The sequence below is a fragment of the Balaenoptera acutorostrata genome, chromosome 17 (genome assembly GCF_949987535.1).
Source record: "Balaenoptera acutorostrata chromosome 17, mBalAcu1.1, whole genome shotgun sequence".
NCBI lineage: Eukaryota > Metazoa > Chordata > Mammalia > Artiodactyla > Balaenopteridae > Balaenoptera > Balaenoptera acutorostrata.
Window position 1 is genome coordinate 54101616 of NC_080080.1, and position 20443 is coordinate 54122058.

The following is a 20443-nucleotide window of genomic DNA, read 5'->3' on the forward strand; positions in this document are numbered from 1 at the left end:
CCATCCATATTGGATCTCTCCCACTCCTACAAGCATAGCATGTCCATTTCTGGGTCTCTGGCTTGCTCGTGTCATGCTCTATTCCTATAAGGCTTTATAGCTCCACTTTTGCCTGTTAAAATTCTTGAGTGTAAGAAATATCATAACACATATTCTTGAATGCATACATAACAGAAATATCATAAAACTTAAATTTTTAAATCAAATTCAATCTGGCTCCAAATTTTCACTCTATAATTTGATGTAAAAATTTCTTCTCAGTCTCAAGTATATGGGAAGCGGGTGGCTTAACCCGCACACAGAAAAGAAAAACCTTCTCTAGTTTTCAGTTCATCACAATGGCTGCTGTAATGCTTAATATCAAAATCCACATTTCACTTGAAGGCGGAAAGCTCCATCCATTCTGTGACATTTGCTAGCGTAGGGATCTTATGTTACTACTCCCCAGGCCATGGTGGCATGTGCCACAGGGTCTTAAGTCTCAATCACTTGCAGAAAAACCCTCACCACCTTCTCCCCAACCACTTCTTTGGTCTCCAGAAGCTCATCTTTTCCCCAAGCATTAGGTTATTTCTTCTTTCCATTCCCTAAGGAAGACTCAGGTGGGAATGTCTTTATACCTGGAAACTTCCATTTTCAGCCTAGAAACATAAAAATCATCGATAACCATTAGAGGCAAGGAAACTCAAACCATTTTGTAAAGGTTTAGCTACCTTAGAATACTGGGAGGAAAAGTGGTTTCATCCTTTTAAGCCTCCTATTGCTTTGAGTATAAAACACGAATACTTCGACCAATTATACCACCACGCTGCTCATCCTCTAAGATGAGTTGGTAAAGTTTTTTAAAGTTTTATTAAGTTGGTAAAGGGCCAGATAGTAAATATTTTAGGCTTTGTAGGCTATGTGGTCTCTGTCTCAACTACTCAACTCTGCTGTTGTAGCATGAAAGCAGCCATAAATAGTATGTAAATGTGTGGCTGTGTTCCAGTGAAACTGTGCTTACTGACACTGAAATGTGAATTTAATAAAATGTTCATGTGTCGCAACATATTGTCCCTATTTTGATTTTTTTCCTCCATTTTAAAATGTAAAACCATTCGTAGCTCACGTGCTGTACAAAAATAAGCAGTGGGCTGAATCTGGCCTGTAGGCTGTAGTTTGCCGATTTCTTCTCTAAGACAATCAGATGAGAACTTTTAACATGAATGTTTCCAGAATTCCGAATTATTTCCTTCCATAAATAGCTCATTTTTGTGCATTTATCATAGTCCTTACCACTTTCTGTCAAAAATGATCATTTCATATGCATACGTCTATCTCAAATGACTGTCCTCTTTACAAGAAAGTACTTCCTTTGAGGTCTCACAGAGCCTAGGTGTTCAAACTATTTCAGTTGAATGAAACTGAGTAGTGGGGCAAATAAGGTTGATGAATGAAACAAGTCTATCATGGAGCATCATCTAAACAATGCTGGCTTTGTTCTGGGAGAGGGCTGAGCTTTGTTGCAGATGATTTGTAATTATTTTTGTGGGCTCTCATTTTCTTCTCCCTAATTATATTCGTTAACCTGCTGAATTGCTTCCAAGACCGTTCTTTGAGGACTGAACCTGTATAAAGGACTCTGCATTGCTGAGTCTCAACAGGAAAGCTAAGGTTTCCAAAAAAACATTTCTTTATTTATGATTTTATTCATCTTTAAGGTTTTTAGAAAAACTGGAAGTATGAGATTGGTATGAATTTTTAAAGATTAGAAATCTTGAAGCTATTTGGTTCATAGAAAATTAGAAAACTGTCTTTTAGAACATTACATGTTTCTTTCTTTTGTCTTAGTAATACCTTATGCTTTCATGTTTTGTATTTCACTAACTCTGCACAATAATCCTGTGAAGTAGGCTGAACAGGAGTAGAGTTAAGACTCTTCAAGGTACAAGTGGTTTAAAAAAATAACCCAACAGGGACTTTCCTGGCAGTCCAGTGGTTAGGACTTCGCCTTCCAATGCAGGGGGTATAGGTTTGATCTCTGGTCGGGGAGTTAAGATCCTACAGGCCTTGCAGCCAAAAAACCAAAACATAAAACAGAAGCAATATTGTAATAAATTCAATAAAGACTTTAAAAATGGTCCACACCAAAAAAAAAAAATTTTAAAAAGTAAATAACCCAATAATAAAAAAAAGCAATGTTTTCGTTCAGATAATTGAGAAGACAAGGGATGGATCTTTCTTCCATCTATGGCTGAATCCAAGGACTCCAATGATATCACCAAGGTCCTGTGTTCTGTTGTTCAGCTCTGTGTTCTTTTGCATTGCTCTTATTCTTTCCCACTGCAGACAGGCTTCCCTCAAGTTGCTGTAGGAGATGGCAACTAGCAGCCTCAATTTCACATCATCCCAGCAAAAGGATACTAAAAGCAAGAAGTGTCCCCACTAGCTCTGGCTGGAAAATCTTTAGAAGAGGACTGTAATTATTCATTCAACCAGGATCACTTAATGGAAGAAGAGTGGTTTCCCAGAAAGGGATGCTGAGCAGATAATGAATGTTCTCTGAAGTGGGTATTTACTGAGAGGCCATCTACATATGGGAAAGGGAGGCATAGAGAAATGAAGTAACTTTTCCACAGTCACACTGCTGGTAGGTAACAGAAGTAAACAGAAATCATGCCTTCTCACTCATACCTCATACAGTGCCTCTGTCCTTGCCTGTATAATCATGTTATTTCCGTGGTGTAAGTATCTCTATCTCACCATTTCGAAATGAAAGCTAGGCCTGTTAAGTTTTCATAAAGACTATAATGTCATTCCATTGCATCTATTTCTTTGTCTTCTGCATCTACATCAATAACTTCACATTCAAGGAACCATAATTATACTCACCTTATTAGCTTCAGTATTCCTGGATAACTCTGGCCTTGTGAAAGAATCTAATGGTTTTCTGTCGCTTTGATGTTACTTTGGTCTTGCCACCACACATTATGGGCATTTTATAATGCATTTTAAGGTGTTTTTAAAAGTCACTGTTTAGAAAAAATACAGAGTTTTAATAAAATTACATTGACAAGTAATTATTCCTCATTCCTTAACGTATTCCCTAATTTTTTGTGATGGACATAAACAATAAAATGATTTACTGTAAAAGTGGTTCATCTTTCTATAATCAGGCAAGTGGCTGATTTGGCGGGAAGAGGACTTGACCGAGGGCCAGCCCACGTGGATTCTAGTTTGGCTTTGTCAATTACTAGTTGTGTGGATACCGAAAATGGCTTAGACTCTGAGCCTCAGCATTCTCACTTGCAAAAGGGGAATGGTACTTTGGCCTTATTTTGATACTTAGAGCAGAACTCATGTACCGTTACAAAAATGATATAAAAATGTCAGTACTTCTACATTTGTTTAAAAGCTGGCTTTCCCTAAGACCGTAACAAAATAAGGAGGGAACAAGTGAAAACTGTTACCTTAGTGGAAAGATCCTCTTGGAAAAAGTGATTCGATTTTCTAGAAAACTCAACCCAGAACACCTTAACTCGGAATTATACACACACAGACATAAAACTGGAAGGCAAAAATGTTTCTTCTAAGATTTTCTAAGTTCCCTGATTCTTATTTTACAACTTACTGATATTTTCTTGTGCCTCTGCTGTGCTGTCAGAAATTCTCATTTTGAAGCAAGGATTAATGAGAAAAGCATTTCAACTTTTGGCTCACTACAAATTTTCCCTTGGGAGATTATAGTTCTAGATCTGTTCCAGACATTAGGTTCTTTGTTCCTCTAACCAAACCCGGGACGCCACTCAGAGGTGCGCAGCGCCACCTCCTGGGAGCGCGGACAGAGCCAGCCAGCAGTAAGCGGCTGAGGGCCGACTACCTGTGTTACGGTCTGTGTGGCTCTGGTGACTCAGACACTTCGGGTGGTTTCTGTACACATACCCCCGCGAGGAACTCGAGACTTTGCCGCGTCTTCGACGCCTCAGCTGAGTAGAGGTTCTTAACCCAGCGAACGGCAAGGGAAGTTAACAGGGAGGGTCCTGTGTTTAGGGAAGGGTGCTCCGCGGCTGACATGGTTCTATGGACAGGACTACGTTAGGTGGGTGGGAACCAGACCGTGGGTGGAACGACGCTCGGTGGGCGGAAGGACGCACGGTGGGCGGGGCTTATCTCCGTCAGGACCAAGCTCACGGGGCAGCACTCCGCCCTGTGGGCGGAGTTTCGCTCGGTGGGCGGAACTACGGCCTGAGAGAGGACCCTTGACTGGCTCCTTCAACCCGGAACTTCCTGGATCCTGCGCGTGCAGATGGCGCTACCTGGAGCTTAAACCCCTGCAAGAGGGTATCGGAGGACTGGTGAGAGGTTAATAGAAAAATTTTTCGGCGCGCTGGCGTGAAGTTTCCGAGGATTGAGACAGGATTGGCCGTCCGCGGGCTGCTGCCGTCTGGCGGCTCCGTTCCGTCGTCGCTCGCTGCCTTAGGCAGTCCTACTCGGCCGCAGGCCTGCTGGCTCAGGCCTGAAACCCCCGTGCCTGCTGGGCCTTCAGCCCACGGCAGGGTACCAGTTTTGGGTTGTTCTGTTGTCACCAGTTTCCACGTGGTTGTTAGAGAAAATCCCTATCCCCCTACCCCCCCCCCCAACTAGGCTATCAGCTTCTCCACGAACCTTCCTTAAGTCCCCAACTCTATTGGATCTTTCCCTTTTGTGACTCCACTCGTATGCTGTCAATTACAGCACCTATCTTTGTTTCTTGTGTTTGTATATGTTTCATATGTATGTATATAGGTTCTGTACCACGCTTGGTACATAGTAATTGATTAATGAATACTAGATGAATGGTTGGATTTTGGTTACTTATTGGAAGGATTTTAGATTATTTAATTTGGGGGTGGTTTATGTGTATTTTCTGCTTCTATAATAGTCATGTATTTTCTACTGTGTTCATTTTTTTTTTAGAAGGAGTTCTGTTGGGGTTCGGAAACATTGCTGTCTCTGTTGTTCCTGAGGCTAGACATTGAAGGAGGAGAGATACAATGTGAGCAAAGGGAAGAAAGGAAGAATGTGCAAGGTGTCTTCAGAGAGTAATTAGTAGACTAGACTAGAGTGGGTATAGAGAAATAGCAGGAGATACCTTTGACAGATTTATGCTAGAGTCAGGTTTCCAGCAATATGTCAGGACAAAGAATATTGCTCCTTGTGGGTTGGAGGAGCCACTGAAGGATTTTAACATTGGGACGGTTCATTTTATACCACTATGCAGAATAGACTTGAATGCATGTGGCTTAAGCCAGGGGTTGACAGCCTTTCTGTAAAGGGCCAAATAGTAAATATTTTAGGTTTTGCGAGCCACAGTTGTCGCAGGAAAGCAGCCACAGACAAAACATACATAATCGAATGGACATAGCTGCGTTCTAATAAAACGTCATTTACAAAGACAGGTGCCTGACCTGATTGGGTCCATGGGTATAGTTTGTCCCAACCCAGAGTCTAACCAAATAGTCCTAGGGACTAAAGCAGTAACCCAGTCCTGAACTAGGCAGTACTAAATCATGTTTTTGTACTGCATTTTTATTTATATACGAGAGGCCACACCACATAATGAGAGCTCAGGATCTAGTCTGCTTGGCTTTGAATCTTGGCATTCTCTGACTACTAATAGTGTGACAATGGGCAGATTAACTTCTCTTTGCATCAGTTTTTTTTTTTTAATCTATAAAACGAGGATAAAATAGTACCTCCTACAAAGTGTTGTTGTAAGGAGTAAATTAGTTAAAACACATAAAATGTTAGCATAGTGCTGTACATGTAGTAAAAGCTTAATAAATCTTAACTATTAATATTTTTTAAATTGTTCCTCACGTGCATTGTTAAAGACAGGTTTGAGATGTTTCTCAAGTAGAATTTATAGGCTTAGTGTGTTTAGCTATAAAACAAAGATAATACCTACAGTTTTTAGACAAGAGCCATTCACATAGAGGTGATGTGGAAGTCATGAAAGTAATTTAACGCGGGGGTTAGGAAGTGTAAGATTAAGTACTGGTTTTGAGGAGGTGCACACAGGAGTGAAAATGGGGCAAATAAAAAGGAATGAAAGAAGGAAGGAGAAGGGAGTCAGTCCTAGAGTACGAAAGGAACCAGCATGGAATAGCAGTATGTAAACTAGCAGAAGGATGGATGGTGCTGGTTAGCATTGTCAGATGCTGCAGAGAGCTGAAAAAAAACAATTGCTGTGTTGAGAATATTAATTCATGAATCTAACTGGCAGAAATTAATGTGGAGCCTCTTATGGGCCAGGTGCTAGAGATGCAGAAAAGAATTAGCTACACACTCTGCACTGAAACAGAAAAATCTAGTAGGACCAAAAGGACATAGAGATAATTTTAATACAAGCAGCAATTTTAAAAATAATCAGGAGTAAGGTGGAATTTCTTAGATTTAATTGGTACCTTTACTTCCAAAACTTAAATTGATTTAGTTTATAAACATGGGCAACTTAATTGAGCTCCTTTTCTTTCTTTCCTAGACAATGGCCAAGAACAAACTAAGAGGACGGAAGTCCAGGAATGTATTCCACATAGCCAGCCAAAAAAGCTTTAAGGTTAAAAATAAAGCAAAACCAGTTACCACTAATCTGAAGAAGGTTAGTATCACTTAAGCACTCTGACTTTATTGTTTACAAGCAAAGCATAATTGTAAAGCTACTGAAAAACTGAATGCTAATATTTAAAACAGGTTCTTAGCCTTTCCTACAAAAGCAAGATGATTTTAAACATTTGTTTTAAAAAAGAAAAAAAGATGAAGAAAAATAACCTCCCTTTCTTGAATCCAAATGTGCAAAAAGAAGAAAGCATTTTAACTGCAAATGTATGAGGCTCCAAGTAACAGTTTTAATAGCTTTCTCAGAGCATAGAAATCATAAAAAACCATAGTATGGAAAAGTTATCTCTAAACTAATATATATTCAAGAAGCTTTCAACAGAGCCAAGACATGGAATGTTAGTCAACACCCATTCTTTTTCTCCTCGGTAATTCTTATTTCTCTGAAGATATCTAGAACTCAGATAAAAGCCTAAAAATAGAAGATAAAATATTTTGTTTCTTAAAATACAAAATTTGAAAAGAAAGGAGTTGCTCTATCTTTATTTCAAAATATTTGGGGAATGGGAAATTTCTTCAAGATTAAGTAGACTCCTTAAGATTATTCAAGAAAATGTTTTCAAGCTTAAGTAGTAGGTGGAGTCACCTCTAGAGGACTTAGTAATTATCATAGTGGTCCATAGAAATGTAACATTTTATCTTTCAGTCTTCATGAACTAGCTGAGTTAAACTTTTTGGTGGAGCAATTTCATGACTTTGGAAATGCTAAAAAGGAAATAAAGCTGGGTGATATGACTGGGGTTTGGGGGTGACAGTTTTAGATAGAATTGTCTTCAGGGTTGACATTGAAGCCAAGACCTGACTGAGGAGCCAGTGATGCAAACTGCTGGGAAGTGTTGGGAGCAGCATGTTCTAGGCAGAAAGAATAGTGAGTGCAAAGACCCCCAGCTGGGTGAAGGCTTGGTGTATTTGAGGAAAATTACTTTGTTTGGATAGGAAGTCCTAGAAGCTTTATGGATGCTAATGGAAAAGATCTGTGGGTAGGCAGCCTGGTTGGAGAAAGTATCGAACACTTTTATGAGAAAGCAGCCTAACTTAGGGGGAGGTCGTACGATTGCCAGGCACTGTATAAATGGTAAATTGAAGTTGGTGGCCATGAACTTAAAGTGAAGCCAGTCAGCCAGTTATGCTTTTCTACAGCTTCAGTTTGGGGCTCAGAAAAGGCTGATACTTGAGTTTAGCTAGGTCGCCAGGCAAGTCTTGATTGAGGGAGAGAAGAGAAGGAGAGTTAAGAGGGTGTGAAGGAGTGACCGATTAGTGGTCATGGAATCTGTGCAGGCTAAAGGAAAAAGTGGGGATATGAAAATGTGAACAATAGTGAACTTGGTAGGAAAAGATTTCAGTGAGATTTAAGAATTATTAATAAAATAAGTGAATAGAAGGATAGGAGGTGGTGCGGTAACAGGTAATGATGCAGCCTCAGGTGATGCATGGGAGTGATGGCACGGTAGGTCGTGGAAAAGACCCCTGGAGATGAGGACCTGAAGAGATTAAGAAGCCATAGGATAGGTTTTTGTTGTAGCCACTAAGCAGTGACGCCAGGCGTGAGAGGGGTCAGTGAGCCATGGTTTGAGATCTTTCACAAAGGAGCAAGTAATCATGGTGTTGGTAGGTGACAGTAATGAGGAGAGGGGTGTCAGAATGTCCTGATGCATAAAATGCAAAAGAGCCAAAAGTTTTGAAGGAGAAAGAGTTGGGGAGCAGCTGTGAAGAACAAGAATACCACCCCCACCTTTCAGATTCAAGCGAGGAAGGCTACAGGGGCCGCTGTCCTCAGGAGACTGCCAGGCACTTCCATCAAGGAAGGATTCAGAGACGTACTGTTAGAAGGACCCTGGAAGCATGCCATCCAGGTTCCTCATTTTACAGATGAGAGACGATAGCACCGTAGCTTAGAAAGATCGTGGTCACATATTTTGGCCTGCTTATACCAGGAAAGTCAAGGTATGAGGTATACCCACACAATTCTTATTTTTAAAAAAAACAGAACCTTTTGTCTAAAATGTCCCAATAAGACTGTAAGAATTTTAGTGTAAATTGTCTCCACAAATTGGTAGGATTGATAAGAGTTTATAGATTGGGGGGTAACAAGATTAAATTAAGGTTGCCTGTATTTTTATCCTTAATGGTTGTGAGGTCATGGATTAAGGCTCTCTTTTTTTTTAAAGATAAACATCATGAACGATGAAAAAGTTAACAGAGTGAATAAAGCTTTTGTAGATATACAAAAGGAACTTGCACACTTCTTAAAAGGCCTTTCCCTTGAACCTCTGCAGAAACAGCTGGTGAGTGGAAATCACTTCCTTTTGTTCTGGCTAATAAACTGAAGGCTAATAAATTAAACTCCAAATTTTCAAAGCCTGTATTGATTGTAATTTTTAGTATTTGGCTCTGTATTATGTATAGCTTATTCAGACTTTAAAACATTGAGTCTAAAATATGGGAATTTATTGTTCTATTTCCAAAAGTACAACTAGAGGAAATTATATTGAATAATAGATTATATGTCAGTAGATTATGTCATTTTTGTTTGCTATTGTTATCTAAATTTTTAAATGTAATTTTCTCTCCAGATTCCTCAGCAGTGTCCTGAAAACGAACCAGTTAATGTTGATGAAGCTACAAGATTAATGGCTCAGTTGTAATACACTGGTGATGCATCAAATTCCCCAAAAAGACCAATAAATTAAATGCTTTATACAATTTTATTTTTAAAAATCTTGTTAATGTACAGGCATTGGCACATTTTAAAAACAAACTACATAAACAGATCTTTCCTATAACCTAGGAAAGTGGAATGTCAGAAGTCAACAAAATGTGATAAACTTAAAGTGCTAAAACAGAAGGCACTTCACAAAATCTGTTCACTGAAACAGTTAATATATCCTAGTTTACACCCTTCACTTTATAAGTGGCAGTGAATGTCTGGATCAGAGGATACACAGAAATATGGACAGTCTCGTGGCAGTAAAAATGTAAGACAAACAAATGATGAGCCCTTGGCCAACTTTTTTGTTTTTGATGACCTTAAGTCTACTTTAACTTTCCTCTCATATAAGGAAAAAAACAAAGATTCAGAATGGGAGGAAAAGTTGAAATTCCAGAATGTAATTACTTGAGGGTAGGGAGTTGGTGGATATGAAATCACTTTTTCCCCTGAAGCAATCAGAATCCTTTGTTCTTATGGTTGAAGTTTTGTGAAGTAAAAAAGAAAGTATTAGGGAAGAACATTTCAGAATCAGTGAACTAAAAAGGTGTTACATTCATAATTTTAAATACTTAGGTTATTAAGACGTCTAAAATGTTACACAGTTAGAGGTAGATAACAGTCCCAAGTTTCCATGGAATCTAATAATTTAGTATCTGGACATCAAACAGATCACAAACTCCTTCATTATCATCTAAATTAAAGTTGTAGTCATCTGCCGGGGTCGGAGAAAGCCGTAAAAGCGGAAACACTGCAACCAAAAAATAAATTCAGTGTTAGAGATGGTTTCTACATAGAGGTAATGATGTCTAACATAAAATACTATCAAAAACATCAAGCCAAATTATGTTTCCCATGTTGTACAGCAATTTTTAAAAAATATATAATAGGAAATGTAATGATCAAATTAATGACTAGTATTTTGTGTATATTTTGAAAGATTCTTCTTTAAAGACACTTTATGCATTGATTATAAGTGTTAGCTTGAGAAACAGAAGTTAATTTTTATTGGTTGAACTTGTCACTAAAATTTATGATTCAGAAACACTGGTCAAAGTATTTTCTCTGATCTGCTAAATAAGCTACCACTTTGAAAACAGAGAAAGGAACTAGACATAAATTAATAAATATGCTGAAATTCTCTGCTTTTACAGAAGTGTTTGATAAATGTCTAAGTGGTTACTGTGCCATTGGCTAATTTAACAGCTGCCACTTCCTAGGTCTCGGCTATACATATTTGTTAGGAACCAGGACTCTGAATCCAAGAACTTTTAGAAAGGTGAGGCCCAGAGAGTAATTGTTAAAGTAACTACCGTATTATAGCTAGTTGATTTTTAAGAATTATTTTAGATTAGACGATGATGTGGCTAATCTTAGTAATACTGACTTCACATTGGCAGCTTGAAATTGGCCGTGGTAGGAGTGTTTACAAAACTATGTTTTCAGATCTCCTGTTGACTCAGATACACTGTTTTACTCTTCTTGGCCAAATTCTTCAGGTGTAAAAAGGGCTAGTATGCCAACAATTTAGAAGTTTATTCAGTAAAGGTGATAAGTATCCCCTTATGAATTCTTTTTCTTCAAAATGCAGGCAAAAAATTCTGAAGGATGCCTATAACTTACTATAAATTTCATGAATCATCATAGTACATTAAGCAGTTAAAAAATATAGGTTCTTCATTTCTTTTAAATCATGTGCCACTCATAAATTCTAGAAAAGCATTATTGATGTATAAGGTTATATTTATTAAATTTTTTAACTACTTACCATCAGAAGACATTAACTCATCAATGATATCTCCACTAATAGATCCCGCTGGAAAGAGAATTGTGATAAAGTTTTTTTACACTTCTCTTTATATATTTTAACAGCAAAAAGGCAGTTATATTTAAACAGCATATATTTAAACACAGTATATATTAAGCAGTTATATTTAACATCAGCATCTTGATTAAAAGTACGAAATTAAAGTACTAGAACTTTCAGAATTTTCATGACACCTAATCTGTACTTGGCATTACTTTTAAACTTCTGAACTCAAGATTTAGCCCCAAAAAGTCATCACTGTTTTCCCAAAACTGACTCCTCAGTTTTTAAAGTCAGTGTTACCATAATTCTCCCAATGACCCAACCTTAAAAGTGCAACATCACTTTACAGTCCTCCTGTTAACTTTATCTTCAGATCTCACATATCAAAGGTTACTTATTTTGCCTAAAGAGTATTTCTCAAATCTTCCTTATTTCTCTTTCCAATCCCATTGTCATCACCCCATTTTAGCCTCAGTGTTCTCTCACAGTTGCATAACTGCAAACATCTTATCTTCTGTCTTCATTGCCTCTAATATCTTCTTCCCAGGGCCAAAAGCCTCTTCTTTCCTAATCACTTTACTTTTGTGTTCACCAGTATACAGTTCTAAACGTGCCACTTCCCTGGTCACAAATCTTCATTGGTTTATAGGTCCAAGTCCTAACTCAGTCTGATATTCAAGGCCCTCTCTAATCTGGCCCCAAATTGTTTTCTTTATTATTTCCAAATACAAAATCATGTACAGAAATGAAATGCTCAAAAGTTTCTTTAATGCTTTGTGAAAGCCAATGTACTAATTGTGTCTGAGCTAAACCATAAGCCTGCCTACTTTATTCTTCCCAATTAGATTATAAGCTTTTGAAAGATGACACTTTCTGTTGTGCATCCCTATGGCCTATGGTGTGGAAATACTTATAGAGGAAGGATATGGGCAACAAGAAGCTGAAAAATATTGTGTCCAGTTAGATCTTTTTAGTCTCACTCTTACCTATTGTGAACTCAAAGAGTAGACCACATCCCAAAAGGATAAAGGTAAAAATAAACAAATTGGAATATATACAATATAGTTTTTAAATTATCTGCAATACTACGTCTAGATTGTGTGGCAGTCATTCATTCAGCAACCATGGGTCCTTTATTTGGAACCACTAAGGAGTTGGTAAATACCTAGCCATGTAATAACCAAGGGAAAAGGACTGGATGCTGAGGAAATTTTATAAATTTAAGAAATGTGGCCCCTATTCCTGATGCCCAGTTTTTAGCTATTTATCATTTCACAGATCAAACAACTTAGGAAGGCAAAATTTCCTAAATAATTGGAGTTGAGACCACTTATCAACTCTATAAAACTAAGCTTTCCAAATAAAAAGTGTAACAATAGAGAATACAGAGAAACAGGAGACATAAGTCACTATAGTCATCCCTAGTATGATTTTTATTAAACGTAGAACAAATTTCAATTATATATACTAGAGTTACTAAGAGATAAAAGAACCTTACAAAATAAATCTCAGATAAAAAGCTGACATGTAAATAGTAAAAGGGGGGTGGGGGAACAAATTTGGTTTAATTCCAAAAATGGAATCCTAAGGAAAACTGCAAATACATATATTTACACAGTCTATGAAACAAGTAGTAGTAGTATAATTATAGACAGGATCTGTTTTTTAAATTTTCCTCATAATACATATTCCAGTGCTGGGCACAGAGAAGACACAAAATTAATACTTGTTGATCAGGTTTACTATTTTGCCTCCTATACTAGATAATAGAATAACATCACAATTGAGAAATTCAGAAAAGCTCTCCAACTTGTTCAACACAGTATTCGTATTTTCCCCTCTCTACTTTTTAAAACAAAGGCTCTGAACCCACCTGAAGATAACTCTGTGGCTGGAGTCTGCTGAAGATTCTGGCTTCTTTCGGAGACATGTTGCTCAGGCAGGTTCTGAGTTGCCATGCTGGATTTCTGTGGAGGCACTGGAGTTGAGGGCTGAGAGGAAGGCTGTGTGAGGTCATCAGGTGGGGGAACAGGAAAAACCACGGGCTTAGAGGAGCTGGACTCTTTATTTATAAGCAGCACGTGGATAGGTCCTGAATGACTCTTTAGATTGATCTGGTATTTCTTTTGTCCATTCTGACCCTTTGAAGTTATTGGGCATAAACAAATGAATAAAGGTCAACATTTCTAGGTAAGCTGAAACATTAAAAATAAGACAGTCAAAGCTATAGGGACTAACTAAATACGACAAAATTAAGTCGTTAAGTCAAAACAGAGAGACCAAGAGTAGAATGGGATATTGAGTGCTATAAACCACTTGCCCCTAAAAGTAAGCTTTTCTTAAATACTGGGCATCAAAAACTCCCAGTTGTAGAATTCTGGAAACCATCTATTTGTGTGTAATTATACATGTCAGTGTGCAGCAGCGCTCCAAGCATTCTCCACATGTATGGAACTCCATCCCCTGGCATTGGCCGCCATTGATGTGGTCATCTCAATGTGCGGTCTTAAATGGCAGCTATTTCACAGGTCGAAACTTTTTTTCATTCAGCAAAGCACAAAGACAACTGAGTTTTCCTATAGAGATATAAATGTAAAGTCCCTCCATTTCAAAAAGGTAATTTGTATCCCGAGGCTTCAGAAACCAGTAATGAAAACGCCTAAATACAAAGTTCTAGAATAGCTGGGAGAAGAGAGGGAGGTGATAACAGTAATTTTTTCTACCTCTTTTTTGATTGTTATAGTTTTCAAATCAGTTTGTTTCAGGAAATTTGAATCTGAAAACTAAAATCATGAAATTTATATTAGCATAGTATAGAGTCAATAAATATCTCTGACTCAATAAGCCAGCAAATGTTTTTTTAAAGACCTAATTTAAAGCAATATATTATTGTTGATATTTAAAGTGAACTTTTTCCTCAGGATCGTTATATTGGTTATAGATATAGTCAAACTGATGTTTTAAGATTATTGACTATATCATTACTCATTCCTTGATGTCTTCTAGCTCAAATAAAATCAAATTTTAAAAAAAGTAAAATGTTAAATGATTCATTCAGTCACTTCCATAATTTTACCAAAGTACTGAAGACATCTAAATTCAGATATCAGTACTTTCAAACAGACAACTTAAAAGCAGTAACTTGAAAGTGTTTGCAATTAGCTCATGTTCAGCTAAAAAAAATATATTTGTCCCTCTTGTAGATCCATTTTAACAAAAGTTATCCTACATACATACCATTTCTGGAATAGGTACCTCCAGCTGTGTACCAGAAGGTGCTTGAATGGCCAGAAGTGTATCACCTGGTCAAAAAAATTAAGAAATAAAGATTTTTACATTTTAGAAAATACTACTGATCCTGTAATACAGTGGCCAAGAGTGTGGGGTGGCCAAGAGTGTGGGCTGTGGAGTCAGAATGCTTGGATTTGAATCCCACGCTAGGTAACCTTGGGCTTTTGTTCTTAATTCTGTAAAATGGAGGCAATATAACTTACTGCATAGGGTTTTTTTGGAGGATTAAATGAGGCAATATATGTGTGAGACCTTAGAACAGGTTAAACGTGTTAGCTCTATTCTCATAAACAAATTGCTTTCACCCAATCTCATGTCAAGTCTGAGATTCTCAAAACCTTTTAGCCTTAGTTAAGTAACACTGTTTAGTTGAAGTATTTATACTACTTAAATGACTGGAGATACTAGAGATTAGGTATGATATAGTGAAATCTTAAGCTTAAGTGAACTTACTTTTGAAGCCAAATTCTACAGCAGTCTCTGCTGAGTTGAAGATTAAAAATACTTCCCCAAACTTTCTTTGAAAACTTGGGAAATACGGTGGCAAAGTAGAGCAATAAGCCCACATATATTACCAGCGTAGTCTTAGATGAAAGTCAGATTCCACTTGGCAAGGTGTTCGGCAGATTATTTTTTGTATGTGCATGATACAAGACTGTCCTTTTTTAATAGGTCATGCACAATTAAATCTGTATGCAAAATTTCATTTTACTTGTATTATATACATTATGGAAATACAGCCCCCACCCCCCATTTTAGTTACTAATACATTGTCATCTTAAGGGGAAAACATGGAGGCTGGGGATGGAATAGGGTGAGGAATAATTTTCCTGATTATAAAATGGATAAACCTTACTCTGCCCTCATGCTTTCTTTGGGTTCCATTTGTGACCAGCACACTTGCTACATATATTTTCATAAACAGTGCCAATGAGAACCGTGTTCTAGTTCAAGTTTAGTCATTGACTCTGTGATTCTGTGACTTTGAGACTGTTGCTTAATCCCTCTCTGACTTAGGTGCCTCTCCCACACATAGTTTATACCTACCGATGTGGGCAATGAAGTGAAAGCTGGGAAAAGCAGTTATTGTCATGGGAACAGAAATGAAAGCAGCCTATCAATACATGGCACTGTAGAGTGAGACCCAAAAATGTCCACAAGTCCTGAAAATAATGACTTAGGGTGAGTGCATGGAAAATTTTGAATCACGTTACGCTAAATAGGTTGATCAAAGGAAGAATGTAAGAAAAAATTTACTAACAGTACTTACCATTAAAGCAATTACAGATGTCTTCATGAGTTACATAGGAAAATGTACTGTCATAGAGTTAAGGAAACAACATTTATATCAAGGTCTAGACATTTAAATTAAGATAATAAATCTGAAGGCCAAAATAAACAAAATGACCAAATGCATGAAGGGACTGTCACATATGGTCAGATGAAAAAGAACACAAGTCTTTAGTCTGAAAAGGCAAAGGCAATCACATAAAGGTCCATAAGAGAAGTGTCCATCCTTTGTTCTAAGAAGAAACCACTTTTGATTTCTCTGTCATTGAGAACTCTTGGGAGAGAGATGGAAAACACATTCCTCATGGAGACAGGAGCTTCAGGGGGAAGGATATTGATGGGAAAAAGGATGCTCTCAGTGGGAGTGAAGAGCAACTATACAAGCCTCTGCATCGAGAATCTTCTTGGGTCATGGTTTGGGGAATTGGGAGTGGCCACAATCTTGGAAAGCAGTGCAGCAAAGTGCATGATCAACTAGTTCAATGCTTTTTGAATCTTGGGGTTCCACAAGGCACAGTTGAAGACCCCCATTATTATCAAACTGTTAAGGAGTTCTGATCATAGAAAGGAAATAACAAATGAGATCATGGACTTGTTCACCAAAGACAAGACAACACGAAAAATAAATTGTATACATTAGTCAAAAGTTCATAAGAGGTGGTACAAGATAAATGTAGTTAAAATGTTCCATATGACTACAGGTAGGTTCACAAATCAAGAGAGTCACAGATATCTAAGAGAACACAATGACTGTAAGAAACACATGGAGTATATCACTAATGATTTTTCCCCCCAATACAATAGATACACCAGCCTTGGAACCCCACCCTCCAGTAAATACTGTCTTTGGGTTAATATCAGGCGGAATGTATCCTGGACTGATTGCAGGCCTGTAATATTTCATTTTCAAACCAAAATTAATTTTTCAAAACTTTGAGAGTTGCTGAATTTTTACTACTTCAGAACACTGAATGATTTAAGTACAGAACAATGATTTAAGTATGTCTATGCACTTAACAATGACTTCCAAATTCGCAGACCCCCTAAGCACACTTTAGCTAGATGTTACATCCTATCAGTGGGTAGACTGAATGTAGGTGAATTTGTTTTTCTCAATGCAACACAGTAATGGTGCTAACTGATGCACTGTAAACTTAAAAAGGTAAAAATTTTTAAGTATTAGTATAAATCATTAGAAGGATTATAAAATTAAAATGTTATATTCACTTGCAAAACTGAACTCTAAAAACACTAGAATAAAGTAACTCATCTTCAGACTGAAAGAATATATAGCTATTATGTATACGTATAGCTTATTTAAAAGGATATCTATTATTAATGGAGTCGTCCATCACATTTTTGATGCTTTGCTGTAGCCACAACTTCTGCTGATCAAGTTCTCTTTCCTTCAGTTCTAGATCTTCAATTTCGGCTTTAAGATATCTTAATCTATCTATGACTTCTTTAGTATTACAGCCAGCACCTACACCTCTTAAAAACATATGAGAATTAATATCCCCAGTATCAGACCCAGGTAAACATCACTTAATTTTTGTAGTAGTAAAACTCACTGAATATATTCAAGACAAAAATCTTTACACGCTTCTAAAAATCAAGCATTAAAATCCTTAGAAAATTTAAGCACCATATACCTCTGAACATGTTTGCTTAGACAATTTATTGCCAAGAACAACCAAAATACAAAAATTCTCAACATGTTCTAGTGTGCTTTTTGTCTTCTAGAAGGTCAGGCTGGTGACTGAGGCACCAGAGGATGTCAAAGTCAAATCGTCACACTGGAAGTCTCACTATATAGACTGAGATGCTGGTAAAACACATTACAACCTCTTAATATATTTTGGTGGGATTTTTGGCTAAGATAAACCAAAAAATTAAGGCTAAAGGGGACAAATTTGTGGAACAGAAAGTGTTTATCACACTCAAACATACAACAGTTAACAAATGACAACATGCATTTCAACTAACCATTATTTACAAAGTACATATTCCTGTGTATAAGACACAGTTCCTGTTTTCAAGGAGTTTATACTAGGTGGGCAGATAAATACTTAGGCAGAGAGGAATTAATAATACAAAGCAGTATGCAGTGTGTACCAAATGAGTAGCCTGAGGGAGAAAGTAAGATTTTAATTTTAATAGTGTAAATTAAACAGTGGAGTGAGCAAGGGACATCCCAACATAGAAGTGACACATACAGAAGCCCAAAGAGGTGTGTCCAGGGACACAGGTGGGCCTGGTGTGACTAGAGTAGATGGCTGAAATAGAGGCCTTCAGAGAGGCAAATGGTAGAAAGGTCAGATCTTACAGAGCACTGAGAAGAAAAACAAAGGTTTTAGAACAGAGTACTGGTTTGTAACTTACTTCCATTGTATACTATTTTTTGACTTTTTTTCAATTAGGTCAATTCCTTCCAAGACATTGGTGATATCATAAATTCTTCTCTTTTGCCTCACTGCCAAAGTATCTGCAGCCTGTTTAAAAAAAAAAAAAGGAAAGAACAATGAAATAAAGTACATTTTGTATTTTAAGGCCAAAAAGGCTTTGGTTATTAAGGTCACAGCATGAGAGCCCAATCCTAAATCTGACCCAGTCAGTTGCTTGAGTATGTGCAAATCAACCCTCAAACACTGAAAATACCAAAGAAATTATTCCATTTAAAAGCCAGCAGATGTAGGAATGGAAAAAAAAACGAAGAGGTCATGACACGAAGCCCACAAAAATTAAAGAACACAATAAAAATACTTTATATCACCTTATGGGCTAATCCTGAAAAGGCACTGCTAATTGTCACTTCCTATCTTACTTCTCCGTTCATAAACAGTCTTGTCTAAAGATAGCCTTAATTACTTTTTAAAACTTTGAAAAATTATACGTCAGCAGCTTTTAAATAATGAAGTCAAGATACTTGGGGGAAAATTCTGAATTATATACACATTGTAATACCTTGAAATACACAATCTGCATTTTTTAAACTCACAGTGAAAAGAGAGGAATGAATCATGCCATCCCAACACAAAGCATAAAATCTACAAGAAATCAAAATCTATAGCACAAGGTTGTGGTACTAGCAAACACAAAAGCTTGGTAGTTTCACTCACATTAGGTAAGACCAACGAAAATAATTAATGCTATCATGTCATGAATGAATTGAGGAATGCTGGACAGTTCCTCTAACTAGTTCTCACTCACATGTCTGACATTTGTTCCCCAATAGTACAAACAGAACCTCTAAGACGAGGTTACCTTACAGCTTCTTTTTTCAGAATGGATTAGACAACAGACTATCTTGAATGTGGAGTCACATTTTAAGATTCATGGTAGTAATGAAAAAACACATTTCTGTCCTTACTGACAATATTCAGTACATATGTACAAGATTTCGTTTCATATAGTTAGTTACCAACTACCCCAGGGCATCACTACCTTCTTGATTCTGTAAAAAAGCACCTCCTACAAAAACCCAGGACAGCATTTTGTTTCCTTCCACAGGGGGCATGTGCAACCACCAGCAACTGTTCACTTCACAGGCATGCGGAACCTGTAAGTGAAATGTCGGTTCTATCAATCTAGTTGTGTTACCCAAAATACCAGGTTACTGTTGTCCAATCACACAAGTCTTCGGGAAGGGGATTCATGCCTCAAACAGTGGACCTGGAGGGTAAGTAGGAAGTGGAAGAGAGAAGGAAGAACCAGAGCGTGAGGCTGTTTGAATCCCCAAATCTGACTAGAGTTTGGCTCCATCTCTTCTAGAAAACGAGAAAATGAAAAAGAGGACTAGGCACTGTTTCATCGATATCCTCTTCCTTGTACTTAGCAATTTCCTCTCTGTTTCACCTACCATCGTACAGTTTCTGTCCTTGAGTGTGAGGCTGTCTTTCTGAAGCGCAGTCATCTACTGCAAAGCTAACTGTAAAATCTTAAGTTGTGAATTCATGTCTCACTTCCCTCTTGAGAAGTAGCCCGCAGCACTCCAAGCCAGCTCTGTGCTATCCGTAGCTACGGACTCACACACAAAAGCCGTCACAACCACAGCAATAGCTCACCAGGTAGGGTATTAAAATATGTTTGTATGAACCAGATCGCAGAGCTATTCCAGGTCACTGGGCAAAGAGCCATGAGATCTCACTTTTAGCTCAAAATTTGTAAAAAAGTATCTCATTTATAATTTATTACTGCTTAACAATTATAAAATTAAATACTTTATTTCCAAAACTAAGCATTATTTCTTAAATATCTTCCTATTTAAATATATAAACATATACATGACCAACATTAAAAAGGATCTCCAGGAAGCTTTTATTTTAGCAGCTGCATAATCCTTCTGAAGTCAGGTTCTGGAGCTAGGCACACCACGATCCAACCTCAGCCCTGCCACTTCCTGTCTTCAGTTGGCTTCAAACTCATTAAACCTCACTTCCTTTTTGGAAAATGGGATAACAACACATGCTGAATTGTGGGGATTAAACTGGATCATCTTAGCACAGTGTCTGCTGCATAATTTAAATATTGGTAAGTAACTGCCTCATCATCAAATACAGGTTGAAACAAGATTGTGGGTAAGTTAGAGTTTGCATGTATACAAACCTATCATATTTTATGTAGTGTTTTTAAAAGTTGCGTGTGAATTCTTAAAGTTTTATTAAGTAATCCAAGACCTTTGTACTTAATAAAATCATACAATGAATCAC

General features: G+C 37.3%; 2 protein-coding genes across 10 annotated transcripts in view; one reads left to right on the forward strand and one right to left on the reverse strand.

The window, feature by feature from the left end:
- The first annotated feature begins 4194 nt into the window (after positions 1-4194).
- Positions 4195-9339, forward strand: RBIS (ribosomal biogenesis factor). 9 transcript variants are annotated; one of them, XM_007180139.2, is made up of 5 exons: positions 4195-4334; positions 4939-5047; positions 6503-6619; positions 8805-8921; positions 9210-9339. In XM_007180139.2, exons 2-5 carry the CDS (start codon positions 5039-5041, stop codon positions 9279-9281), a joined length of 315 nt encoding a protein of 104 aa, XP_007180201.1. In that variant the 5' UTR covers positions 4195-4334; positions 4939-5038; the 3' UTR covers positions 9282-9339. The 9 variants fall into 9 exon arrangements, with proteins under 9 accessions (XP_007180201.1, XP_007180200.1, XP_007180205.1 ...); XM_007180138.3 differs by having other exon boundaries at positions 4196-4341; XM_007180143.2 differs by having other exon boundaries at positions 4196-4334; positions 4939-5014.
- The window catches only part of E2F5 (E2F transcription factor 5), a 29073-nt gene continuing 17952 nt past the window's right edge, over positions 9323-20443 (reverse strand). Inside the window, exons 2-8 of the mRNA XM_057532241.1 lie at positions 18117-18226; positions 17062-17225; positions 15715-15756; positions 14391-14455; positions 13027-13294; positions 11112-11159; positions 9323-10094 (exon numbers count right to left, since the gene is read on the reverse strand). Coding sequence (XP_057388224.1) covers positions 9985-10094; positions 11112-11159; positions 13027-13294; positions 14391-14455; positions 15715-15756; positions 17062-17225; positions 18117-18226 — 807 coding nt within the window. The 3' untranslated portion in view covers positions 9323-9984. The remainder of the gene's footprint in view (positions 10095-11111; positions 11160-13026; positions 13295-14390; positions 14456-15714; positions 15757-17061; positions 17226-18116; positions 18227-20443) is intronic.